The 12960-nt window shown below is 35.9% G+C and overlaps 2 protein-coding genes across 2 annotated transcripts; both read left to right on the forward strand.

Moving 5' to 3' along the window:
* Positions 1 to 223: 223 nt before the first annotated feature.
* On the forward strand, positions 224 to 1377 carry LOC126605215 (uncharacterized). Its single transcript, XM_050272586.1, has 3 exons — positions 224 to 559; positions 652 to 714; positions 850 to 1377. Exons 1-3 carry the CDS (start codon positions 239 to 241, stop codon positions 862 to 864), a joined length of 399 nt encoding a protein of 132 aa, XP_050128543.1. The 5' UTR covers positions 224 to 238; the 3' UTR covers positions 865 to 1377.
* Positions 1378 to 1919: 542 nt separating this feature from the next.
* On the forward strand, positions 1920 to 2270 carry LOC126602659 (non-specific lipid-transfer protein 1-like). The gene has a single exon (XM_050269575.1). The coding sequence runs from the start codon at positions 1920 to 1922 to the stop codon at positions 2268 to 2270; it is 351 nt and encodes a 116-aa protein (XP_050125532.1).
* Positions 2271 to 12960: the final 10690 nt, after the last annotated feature.

Consider the following 12960-nt stretch of genomic DNA (forward strand, 5'->3'; position numbering starts at 1 on the left):
GACTAGTTGGTGGCTTGGTCATGGCAATGTATCATTATGGGGGCAGGGAGAACTCACAGAGTCATTCCAGTCTCTCTTGGCCACTATCATATATTCATCAGCGTTAAAAATCAAATCCAAGACGTGTGATGTGAAAGACGGGCATAAAATTTGTCCCAAAGCTACGTAATTCTCATTTTCGGTTGGCGTCGTTGAGTTGTATTGAGCTTGGCCCTTGTACTCCCATTGGGCCTCAAAAATGAAGGATTTTCGACCCAAAACGGCGTGCCGTTTCTCTGGAAATTTGCCTCCTTATCCCAAACCAAAACCCACTCAGTGGAAAGGGCGAGACTCTCCGGTCTCCGCACCTCAGCGGAAAAGCCATGTCCCTCCTTCCCTCCACCTCCAAGCTTTGCTGAAATTGAAGCACAAAGAAGTGCAGGGGACGTCAAGAACAAGTACGAGGGCATATGGAGGCTGTCCAAGCTCGGCGTCTCCGTCGACAAGGACCCCGGGAAGGACTTTCTCGGCGTCTCCGATGGCTTGCTCGAACAGATTGCCAGAGTGCTCGAATTTCCCTGTAATTTCATCCGGCAGCAGTTGTGTTCTGTGTCAAGCATTTTTGTTCAAGTTTTCACATTTTTCTTGTACGTCACTTGTTTTTCGTTTCAGGTTCCTTCGATGCTGCCGACGGAGGCCTTGACGGTGGTTCTGAAATCTTTTGATGCAAGGAAGGTATGTTATTTTGTTTTGAGTTTTGGTTTAGGGTAGAAAGTTAGAGTCTTGGAAAAACGGCGATTCGCGTCGCGTCTGTGAATTCGTTTCAAATGGTAAAGGAAGAGTTATGCTGATTTTGATTTTGTTGCCCAGCAAGTAATGTGCTGAAAGAACCGAAATTCGTATACATTGTGGAAATGGATGTCGACAAACTTCTGAGTCTGGACCCTCGCACTTGGGGACTTCATTCCGAGTTGGAGCCGAAAGTCGGGCTGGTAGAACACATGCCTGAAGCGAGAAAATCTGGAGATTCGATCAGTATAATATATATGACTTATAAAAAGTACATCAAGGTACAGTTTCTAGTGGTGGTGGACATAACACGAAAAATGGATCCGGAAGGACATACACGTAAGCACCCCACGGCTACAGAACCAAAAATTGCAGTGGTGGGTAGCGGATCATCAGGGTTGTTTGCCGCCCTTGTTCTTGCGGAATTTGGTGCAAAAGGAGAAATAAGTATACAGCATTTTTATTTTCCTACAAACCCTAATGTTTAATCTTATTCGTTGCTTTCATTTTGTTGATTTATTCTGATGGTAAAAAATAAAGTGTTGTGTTAAAAATCAACTCCGTTTTTGTAATACTACCAAGAAAAATGTTAAGAAGACATTTTTAAAAGTGGGACTCGTCATTGACTCTTCGCCGTCTCAGTATTTGGAACAATATTTTATAATGTTGGCACGAAAATTAACATTAAAATATGAGGTGTACAGTTCATGGAAATTGGCGTTAGTATTTCTCTACTACCAAGTGTGCAAGTGGATTAAAGCATTTAACATGCTAAACAAAATTCCACCCTAAGTTTTAAAAATTCCTCGGATCCTCCCTAAGTATACTACAATTGCTCGAGTGGATTACTTACAGCATGTGAACGTCTCGAGTGGATTACTTACAGCATGTGAACGTCACGTCTACTACAATTGCTCGAGTGGATTACTTACAGTATGTGAACGTATACTAAAATTGCTTAAGTAGATTAATTAGAGCATTAAACATGCTCAACCAAACTCCAATTATTTTACGCATATGGTCTGTCAGTGTCTATATATATGAACAACATGATAGATGATGATACTCAAATCTAAAGTTTTATCAAAAGACTAGTGCTTACTACTTACTGCTGGTATATTCTAATTCCGGCCGTCCGACGTTACGCGATTATGGCTACCCCCTCCGGGCACCTCCTCCTTAAGCTGCTTGTTTGCACGGTGCTGGTGCTTATGGTGGCGGCTCTTGCGCCCAAGGCTGAAGAGGGAACCCTCGTTTGTGATATTATTCAGGTGCAGGAAACCATGTGGGCATGCAGACCATACATCTTTAAACGTGGGGAGTTGACTAAAGCTTGCTGCAATGGGGTCAAGACCGTCTACAGAAATGTTAAGACCGCCGTTGACCGCCAGGCGGCCTGCGAGTGCATCATAGATTTAGCCCCGTTTAATCGTACTAGTGAAACCCGGATTGCTGGCCTTCCTACCAAGTGTGGGATTCCCAACAATAACTGCACAATATGACAGGATCCCATCCGTTACAATATCTAATAGCCCAGAGCTAAGGCCAAAGTATTGTTATTTCTTTGTCATTTCCATTTACCTGCTGACTGCTGTTATGTTTATATTGTTCTAGAAGGATTCCTAGGCTCCTATCCGAACCTTAAGTTCGTTGTACTAAATGCAAGGGCTCGGGATCCTGTATTAAGCTAGTAATGTGATGTGAGAAAGGCATGAATATTGAAGTAACTTTATATATGTATCTTTCTGTTATTTTCCTTATACGGTTTCTGTCCTATCAACTTGATATCAGGAGCCTCTCGACCCTATGAGCAAAAAGGGTCAGGTCGCCGCTGCCGCCAGCCGTTTCTGGCCAACCACCGATCGTCTCTCATCAACGCTTGCAATGACTCTTCGATCCAACTTCAACGACAGTCACGGAATTAAGCCAAGTGGAGTTTTGTTTCTTGTTTTTTCTTTTTCTTTCAAACCCTAAGTATATATTCCTCGGATCCTCATTGTTCCGGTGGATTAATTAGATCATGCACAGTTGCTTAAGTGGATTAATTAGAGCATTAAACAAGCTCAACCAATCTCCACCAATCATCTTATAAATGCCTTTTTTTTTGGGGGGGGCGGTTTCTCTATTGTTCCATGTAAACAGCGTTTCTACGTACAGTTTCATAAAAAAAGTATAGGGGTTTTTGAACTTTAATCCTTGAAGAAGATTAAAATTCAATAAAAACCTGGTATTAAATTGGATATTGATTTTAGTCCTCTAATAAGTACTTAATTCAAATTTATATTATATTTTTGTTTTAATATTTAATAGATATCTTATTTAATGTCATTACATTATAATTATAATTATTTATTATTATACACATTTTAATTCATTATATTTATTTTACTTCCTCTAATTAGTATACCTAAACGTCCGTATTATAATATATTTTACTAAATTAGTGTACCGAAATGTCCGTACCTAAATATATTGTAGTGAATTAATAGCACATTAGGAAATATGCAAAAACATAAGTGTTCCGAAAAATTTAGTACCTAAATATATGATACTAAACTAGTGTACCGAAATGTCAGTACCTAAATATATTATAATAAACTAGTGTACCGAAATGTCCGTACCTAAACATATTATACTAACATAGTGTACCCAAATGTTCGTATCTAAATATATTGTAATGAATTAGTAGCACATAAGAAAATATGCAAAAACATGTGTATCGAAAAATCTTTACGAAAATATTTTCTCATATAAGATACTTACTATAATGAGAATTAAAATTTATAATATTTTCATAAAATTTAATTATGAACACCATAAAATAACAAGTAAAAAAGAGAGACATTTAATATGCTGACATTAAATTGAGTCTATGTCACATCCTGGTTCGGGCCTCCACCACATCCCGGGCTCGACTCTGCCGTAGCAAGATATTGTCTGCTTTGGGCCTGACCACGCCCTCATGGTTTTGTTTCTGGAAACTCACACGAGAACTTCCCAGTGGGTCATTACTCATGGGATTGCTCTCGCGCGAGCTCTCTTAACTTCGAAGTTCCGATAGAACCCGAAGCCAGTGAGCTTCCAAAAAGCCTCGTGCTAGTGCTAGGTAGAGATGAGAATATACATATAAGGCTTACAGAATCCATTCCCCTGGACGATGTAGGATGTTACAGTCTAGGAACTAAAATTAATTTTTTAACTTGTATAAGACATTTTTCTAAACTTCATCTTATATAAGGATTAAAATCTAGTTTTCTAAAAAGTCTATATAGTACGTGCTAGTATATACATAGCTAAAGCTCCTTAAGCTGCTTGTTTGCATGGTGACGTACTGTTATGGTGGTGGCTACTGTGCCCATGGTGCCGGCAGAACCAAAAGGCTTGTGGCAAAACATGGACCCCATCTTTTGAAGGTGGGGCGTTGACTCAATCTTGCTGCAATGTGGGGTTATAGACCATTTGCAAATTGGGGGGTGTATTCAATTGAGATTTTGAGAGATTTTAATTCTTTTAATGAATTTAGGGGTATTCACTCATGATTTTAAGTGATTCCCTGAAATTCAAGGTGTATTCAATTAGAATTTTAAGATAGTTTATTAAAATCATTAGAAATTCGAGTGTATTCAAGTAGGATTTTAAAGAAATTTATAACATTCTAGGTGTATTCAATTAGAAATTGATTTTAAAGAATTTGAGAAAGTTGAAGAATTAGAGGGAATTTGAGAGATTTCGTAGTGTATTTTAAGTATCCACAAATCTCACATCTCTTCATGAGATTTCAAGGTAATTGAATCAAAATTTTATATGGAATCTCTACAAATTAATTAAACTCCATAAAAATCCATGGATTTATAAATCCATTAAAGTCTCTCAAATTCTCAATTGAATAAAGATGATGAGAGGCTACAGTTGACCGGCGAAATTAAGGGGGCTGTATTTCATTGAGAATTTGAGAGATTTTTATGGATTTATAAAATCATGGATTTTTATGGAGTTTAATTGATTTGTAGAGATTCCATATCAAATTTTGATTCAATTCCCTCGAAATCTCATGGGAAGAGGTGGGATTTGTGAATTGACACACCCCAACCAAGATCAAGGCATGTTGGCCATCACGTGAGAGTGACGTAGCCATGTGCACAGTGAGGAAGCAATATAGATAAGAATTATACGAATAATTAAAAACCAATTTACTAGAGTACACTACTAAACAGAACGTGATAGGAGTTAGTTACAACAGTAAACACTCCTAAACAAAGCATAAAGTTTAGGTGCAGTCCAGTAAGACAAGTACTAGTTATACAATACCAGAAATGTCCTACTATTATTTAGGTAGGTCAGAACTGCAGACGTCCTCAAGCCACCAACAACAAGCTTACTTAAAACCTCCAGGGGCACAAAACAGAAAACGTGAGTGGGCAAAAACAAATGTCTTACAAAACCATTTCATTTATCAATATACTAACCCCTCGCTGTAAAAATTGTATAATTTTTCCCAAAATCAAGATATAAGCATATACATAATATATATATCTGAAATCATAACAATTCAATTCATGCTTCACATAATCATATTCATATGTATGCCATGCAAAAATATAACAAAGTAAACAATCCAGGTAAGAATGATTTCATAGAAATATGATATGTTAGCCGGAACCCCTATGGTAGTCTGTACGGCTGAATTCATAGCTTAAAAGTCAATCTAGCCGGAGTCACTACAATGACCTATATGGCAATATACTGCACATAAGTCGGAACCATTAAAAAGAGGTCTATACGACAAGATTGGGTGTAATACAATTATGCTCAATTCTATTCTCTCATAATAGCCGGGTGATAAACCGCTAGTCACCTACGAGTCGAAACCATAAATAAGGTCTGTACGACAAGACTGTGCACTTAAGTTGGATCCAATATGAGCATATAGTGCAGGAGGTGACGTAAATAAACAGGCATGTACTTCACATCTCTGGCTAAATCACAATCACCCTAGGTGCAGTTTTATGAGCTCAACGTTATTCAATCACATATCACATATCATCGATGATTCACATAATCAAACATAACTTACCTGAACTTACATGTGCCTCCCCAGCACCACATTTATATATATATATGCAACTATGAAATGCATATTCATAATATATAAGCATTTGGCATATTATTTCAAAGCATACTTTCCTTAAAAATGCATTTCTGGGAAATATATCAAGTATATAAATATATACTGAAAACAAAAGCCCACTCACTGGTATGTCAACGGGTCGTAACCCCCGAGTCTCCCATGGATACGCTCGCCCTCAGGATAAGTCTCACATCGACTTTCCGGCCAAATTTAAAACTTGTCGATCTCTACTTTTCGACGTCCAAAATCCTCAAACGACCTATCCCTAGCCTCCTAGGGACCTCACAAAGCTTCCTATAAGCTTCAAATTCCATAAAAACAAGCCATATGTTTTTGCATGAACAGTACTTCATTCAGGGTTAGGGTTTTCACGTGATTTCGAAGTAGTTCTTACCTGTAAATGGTATGGATGAGTTCGTCTGAGCTTCACGAACACAATGGTGTCATTTTCCACTTCGATCCGTCACGTTTGCAAAGGTTTTGATTGACGTCCGTACATAGAAGGAAGAGAGATAGTGAACCGAGAAAGATGAGAAGGTACGAGAGAAAGAATAGAGATAGTGTGTGTGTGTGTGTGTGGCCTAAGATTGGTCAACTACCAAAAATACCATAACTTAATCCTAATTGGTTCCAAACAATTAGGATTTAAGAATATTGACCAAAAACCACACTTAAACCATATTACACAACTAACGTCCAAGGGTATTTTCGTCAATTCACGGCGTCGATAAATATATATTTGGGACGGGCTGTGACAATCTCCCCACCTTATAAAATCTCATCGTCGAAATTATACATAACAAATACATCCATTAATAATCATAAAACAAGCGTGGATACATCTCTCTCATCCAATCCTCTGTCTCCCAAGTAGCTTCTTCCATTGAATAATTTCTCTATAACACCTTCACCAAACGTACTGTCTTGTTCCTTAGTTCCTTATCCTTCAAATCCAAAAAAGTCACTGGTTCCTCATCATAAGTCAAGTCTGAATTGATTTCCAAGGGTCGAGGAGGAATCACTTGTGAAGGATCTAAAACATAATGTCGAAGCATCGAAACATGAAATACATCGTGCACCTTGGACAACTCTGGAGGCAACTCAAGCCTGTAAGCAACCTCACCGACTCGCTCGGTAATCATATATGGTCCAATGTACCTAGGACTTAACTTTCCTTTCTTTCCAAATCGTACAACACCTTTCCAAGGTGATAGCTTCAGAAATACCCAATCATTTACATCATACTTCCGATCAGTGGCATGCTTGTCTACTAAGCTCTTTTGTTGATCTTGAGCCGTTTTCAAGTTAGACTTAATTACCCGAATATTTTGAGTAGTCACATCCACAATCTCGGGGCCCACTAAAACTCTTTCGCCAACCTCTGACCAACATAGAGGCGTACGACAAGATTTCCCATAAAGTGCCTCAAATGGTGCCATACCAATACTCGAATGATAACTGTTGTTGTAGGCGAACTCCATCAAATCCAAACAATCATGCCTACTATCTCAAAACTGCAGCACTGAAGATCTCAACATATCCTCTAATGTCTGAATGGTCATCTCAGATTGTCCATCTGTCTGAGGGTGATATGCCGTATTATAAAGCAATCTCGTACCAAGAGCTTCCTGGAATGCTATCCAGAACTTAGAAGTAAATTTAGGATCCCGATCAGAGATAATATTAATTGGCACAACATGGTACTTCACAATCTGTGATATAAACAACTTAGCTAATCGGCGTAACGAATACTTCTCCCTTACTGGAATAAAATATGCTGACTTAGTAAGCCGATCAACTACCACCCAAATGTCGTCATAACCACTCTGTGTGCAAGGAAGCTTGTACACAAAATCCATAGTAATATTTTCCCATTTCCACTGTGGAATGGGAAGTGGTTGCATCAACCCAAACGACTTCTTCATTTCAGCTTTAACCTATTGGCAAATGGCACATCTACTCACATATTCGGCAATTTCTCTTTTCATACCTGGCCAATAATAAAATGGTCTAATGGTATGATACATCTTAGTGCCTCCTGGATGCATCGCATATGCCGAAATATGTGCTTCATCCAAAATTTCTTTCTTTAACTCTGCATTATTCGGCACATACATTCTGCTTTCCTGCATAAGCATACCATCAGATTCTCGAATCCTAAAATCTTTCTTTTTACCTTGGTTCCTTGCTTGAATTATTTCTTGAGTCTCTTCATCATTCATCTGAGTCTCAAGTACACGATCAACTAAAATTGGCCTAACTTGAAAATTAGCAAGCGAAGCTTCTTCTCGATTTTCCACTCCTAACTCCACTCCAGTGGACCTCAAATATGCTAGAAGCGGAACATGACAATCATAGATGACATTAAGTCTGGCTGGAGTCCTTCTACTAAGTGTGTCTGCTACTGCATTTGCACAACTAGGGTGATACTCAATCATGCAATCATAGTCACTAAGTAACTCAATCCACCTTCGTTGTCGAAGATTAAGATCTCTCTGAGTAAACAGATACTAAAGACTCTTATGATATGTGAAGATCTTACATTTCTCATCACAAAGATAATGTCTCCAAATCTTCAAGGTAAAAATGATAGCTGCTAACTCCAAATCATGTGTAGGGTAATTCTTCTCATGAGGTTTCAACTGTTTCGAAGCATAAGCAATTACCCTACCATGTTGCATCACTACACAACCCAAACCATTCAAAGAAGCATTGCTATAAACCTCATAATTACTGCTATCATTTGGAAGCGCCAGAACATGAGCATGAGTGAGATAGTACTTCAGCTGCTGTAAACTTTGCTCACATTTATTATCCCACTCAAACTTAACATCATTTCGAGTTAACCTCGTCAATGGCAAAGCAATCACTAAAAAATCCTTAACGAACAGTACTTCATTCGGGGTTAAGGTTTTCACGTGATTTCGAAGTAGTTCTTACCTGTAAATGGTATGGATGCGTTTGTCTGAGCTTCACGAACACAATGGTGTCATTTTCCACTTTGATCCGTCACGTTGGCAAAGGTTTTGGTTGACGTCCGTACATAGAAGGAAGAGAGAGAGTGAACCGAGAGAGATGAGAGGGTACGAGAGAGAGAAGAGAGAGAGTGTGTATGTGTGTGGCCTAGGATTGGTCAACTACCAAAAATACCATGACTTAATCCTAATTGATTCCAAACAAGTAGGATTTAAGAATATTGACCCAAAACTACACTTAAACCATATTACACAACTAACGTCCAAGGGTATTTTCGTCAATTCACGTCGTCGATAAATATATATTTGGGACGGGCTGTGACATGAATGCTTAAAATATACTACGAAATCTTTCCAATTCCCTCTAATTCCTCAACTTTCTCAAAATCTTTAAAATCAATTTATAATTGAATACTCCTAGAATGTTATAAACTTCTTTAAAATCCTAATTGAATACACCCGGATTTCTATGGATTTTAATAAACTATCTTAAAATTCTAATTGAATACACCTTGAATTTTAGAGAACCACTGAAAATCCTGATTGAATACCTCTAATTTCAATTGAATACACCCCATTAAGGCTTGCGGATTTAAAAGATTATTTGCAATCGTTAATTAAAACAATAACATTATGTTTGGATGAAGAAATTTAAGATTACTAAGAAATTTTAAAATGATGGAAGTTGAAATGATGAGATTTTATTTTCTAGAATTTGTGAATTTTCTTGTTTGGGTAACCTAAAAAATAATGGGATTGAATATGGAATTTGTTATTTTTAAACTCTCAATCATAAAAATTGGGAAATGACATCTATTTACATGAAATTTAAACTTGGGAATTCGAGGTCCAAAATTCCAAGTTTTTTGTCTACGCGGAAATTCTAAATTTCTATATTTATGAATCCAAACAAGAGAATTAGTGCATGTTAATTTATAAATTTGGACTTTAATCCAAATTCTAAGTATATTTCCCTCATCCAAACATAGTGTAAAGGAATGGATATAACGAGCCAGTCTAAACCCTAAAATAAAACGATTTACGAAAGAGGAAATATGGCATGAGCTGATGAACATGTTAGAGAGAGAACATATGAATTTATTAATTAATACGAGCTGAAAAATACAAATACCATGTATTCAGACTCGAGAGGCATTTCGGTGAATATCATATATAATATAATATCATATGAAGTTATGAACACGACTAAAACATGAATTTAAATTATATATATATATATATATATATATATATATATATATATATATATTCCAAAAATATTAAACCTTTCAAGTTTGCTCACATATCAACTAATTATTGAACTGATAAACTAAATACTACTACCCACATGGGAGCACATAAATGACTAGACTTGGCAAACGGGTCAGGACAATTAATTTAGTCTAATTAGGAATTTTCTTCTTTTTCAATTCTTTTGAATCTTTAAAAAAGAGGTGCTGGAATTGTACTACTAGCTGGGACAAAAAAAAAAAAGGAATGGCATTGGCATATGCATCATGGGTTTGATGATTCTCCGTGATCTTATACTTTGCTATTATAATTCCATCACATGAGCACCCATCATTTGGTCATCTTGTGCTTTAATTCATGAATAAAATCTGGGTAAATCTGCAATACGAAATGGCATTATACCCATCAGTCGATGGATTATTATATATATTTCATTTGGGTAAATATAATTTTTTTTACAAATAATATTTTGCAATTAAATCATTGAAATTGTGGGGAAAGGAATCAAATTTAGGTGTAGAAGGCGAGTACACTCCTCAAGTCAACTTAACTTAGCCAAATTTGCAAAATCTCGCACAAATTAATATCAATTATTGAGAATTCGTTATGTGTAACATATAATAAATCAACCAAATGATCACTAAACTGAAAAATAATTAAATCTCATAAAAAAAAGGATAATTAATTTAATTGCTTTTGGATTCATGACAATAACAAGACTGCATTCTCTGCAGCTGCATGTTAAGAAATTATTGTCTTGTATGTATCCTCTAAACATTGTGCCTGACCAATTGTTCCCATTTGGATTTGAAAAAATAAGAAAAATATTAATTAAAGTCAGAAAAACCAAAGCAAAATGAACCGAGACAGACAACAAGGGGAGAAACTGCTAGGCCCTGAAAGATATGGTTTAGGGTTTTCAACTTTTTGGCGGACATGCTGTTTCATATCATATCAAGTGTCCACATCTTCACACGTCGCAAAATTTTCGAAGAAAAGGCAAAAGTTTGCTTCAAACTTCATAATTTTCAAGTTTCGTTTTCGGATAAATTATTGCACCTAATTGCAGATTAAATGATTAGTTTACGTCCCGAAACATGGGACGGTAATACAAGAGTGGAGGAAAGTTTTTTTTAAGTATCCCTCCATGTATGTGCAGTGGCGGAGCTAAGATTTCTTGTGAGAAGGGGCCTCACACAAGTATAGAAAAACAAAAAAACAAATAGTGGTTACAAAATTACGAATGCAAAAACATCATAAAAATATCCAAATAATTAAGTAGTCAAAATTAACATATGAATACATAATTTTATCTATTTATAGTAATCATAATTATTCTCGACGAATTTCATATTTTTAAACCATTGCATGATGTCATCTATTCTATACTACTGAAAGAATTATTAAAATCAATGGAGAGAATTACCAAAAATTTTACAAACCCTAAAACTCAAGTAATGTAGGATAGAATAGAAACAAATATTTTATAGAGAATAATAGAGTTTTACAAACCTTATTTGTTCTTTATTCAATAAGTTTGGGATTTGGAATGACTAAATATATGAAATTCAAGAAGAATATGGGGAATAGCTCTGCTAGAAGGACAATTTTATTAGTTAAAAGTGAATGATGGGTTTTAATTTAAAAGTTTTATTGATTTGTAATAAATGACTATTTGAAATATTATTCTTAATTCTAGGATAGAATTTGGATGAAAAAATAGATAAATAATTAGATAAGTGTTGAGAAGAGTTGCAAAACAATAAAAATATATATACTAATCTTGTGTCTCGACTCTCGAGTATCGTGAAAAATCTCTTGTATTCCAGATTTGTTGATTAAATGCAGGATAATTTGGCTCCCAGTGCTTGGGAGAGAGACTTAACCTTATACCTACGCCACCTTGACATTTCGCTCCAAGAACAGATGGGAGTCTGGGATGGCACTGTGTACCCGGTTATATATACTCCAGCCTTGAAATGATTCATGTGTGATCAACTTTCACTTTCCTGGGTTCTTCCGAGCTGTAAATGGAGCTTCGAGGTTTCGGCTAAAAGCAGCTTATGCTGCCAATGCCATATATACAAGCTAGCTGTTTAAGTGGTTAATGTTTAGCTTATAGTTAAAAACAATATCATAAGGGCAGTTAATATAATTATTATCATGTTGCTCTCATGGCCCCTGCAGGCTTGTAGTTGCCTGACAAAGAGGGAAAATATGGGTGGAAAACATGAGGAATTAGGGAAGAATTAGCAATAAAGAAAGGATTAAAAATTAAGTTTAAATATGAATTAAAAAGGAAGAGCAAGGAGAAGTTAATTGCTTTGGGATGGTTAGCCATGCAAATTTGTTATTATTTTTATGTAAGTGATACCGCAAAAGAAGAATTCAAACTCGAAACTTCAGGTGCAAAAGTAAATATTTTTAATTAGCTCATCTATAAGCTTTAATTAACATTTATTAATTATACAGTTTGAACATAAAGTTTTGAAGTGTAGGGAGAGGGAAAATAAAGATGAGGGTAGTTATCTTGTAATCATCATTCTTCTTTCTCTTTTTCTTTTTATCATGTCTTCGTGCATCTTTGGATACACAATAAAACTTACAACTGACACATGCATTGCTGATCATTGTCTTGCCAGCAATTTGGTCACAAAATGTAACTTTTGGTCTGTTTATATGTACTCTATATATATATATATATATTTTTTTTCTCTTTTCCTTTTATGGTGCACTTAATCCTATTGATTTAGTCCATGGACTAAATCAATAGGATTAATATATATATATATATATATATATATTTTTTTTTTTTTTTTTCTTTCTCTTTTCCTTTTA

This window comes from Malus sylvestris, chromosome 15 (genome assembly GCF_916048215.2).
Source record: "Malus sylvestris chromosome 15, drMalSylv7.2, whole genome shotgun sequence".
Taxonomy (NCBI): domain Eukaryota; kingdom Viridiplantae; phylum Streptophyta; class Magnoliopsida; order Rosales; family Rosaceae; genus Malus; species Malus sylvestris.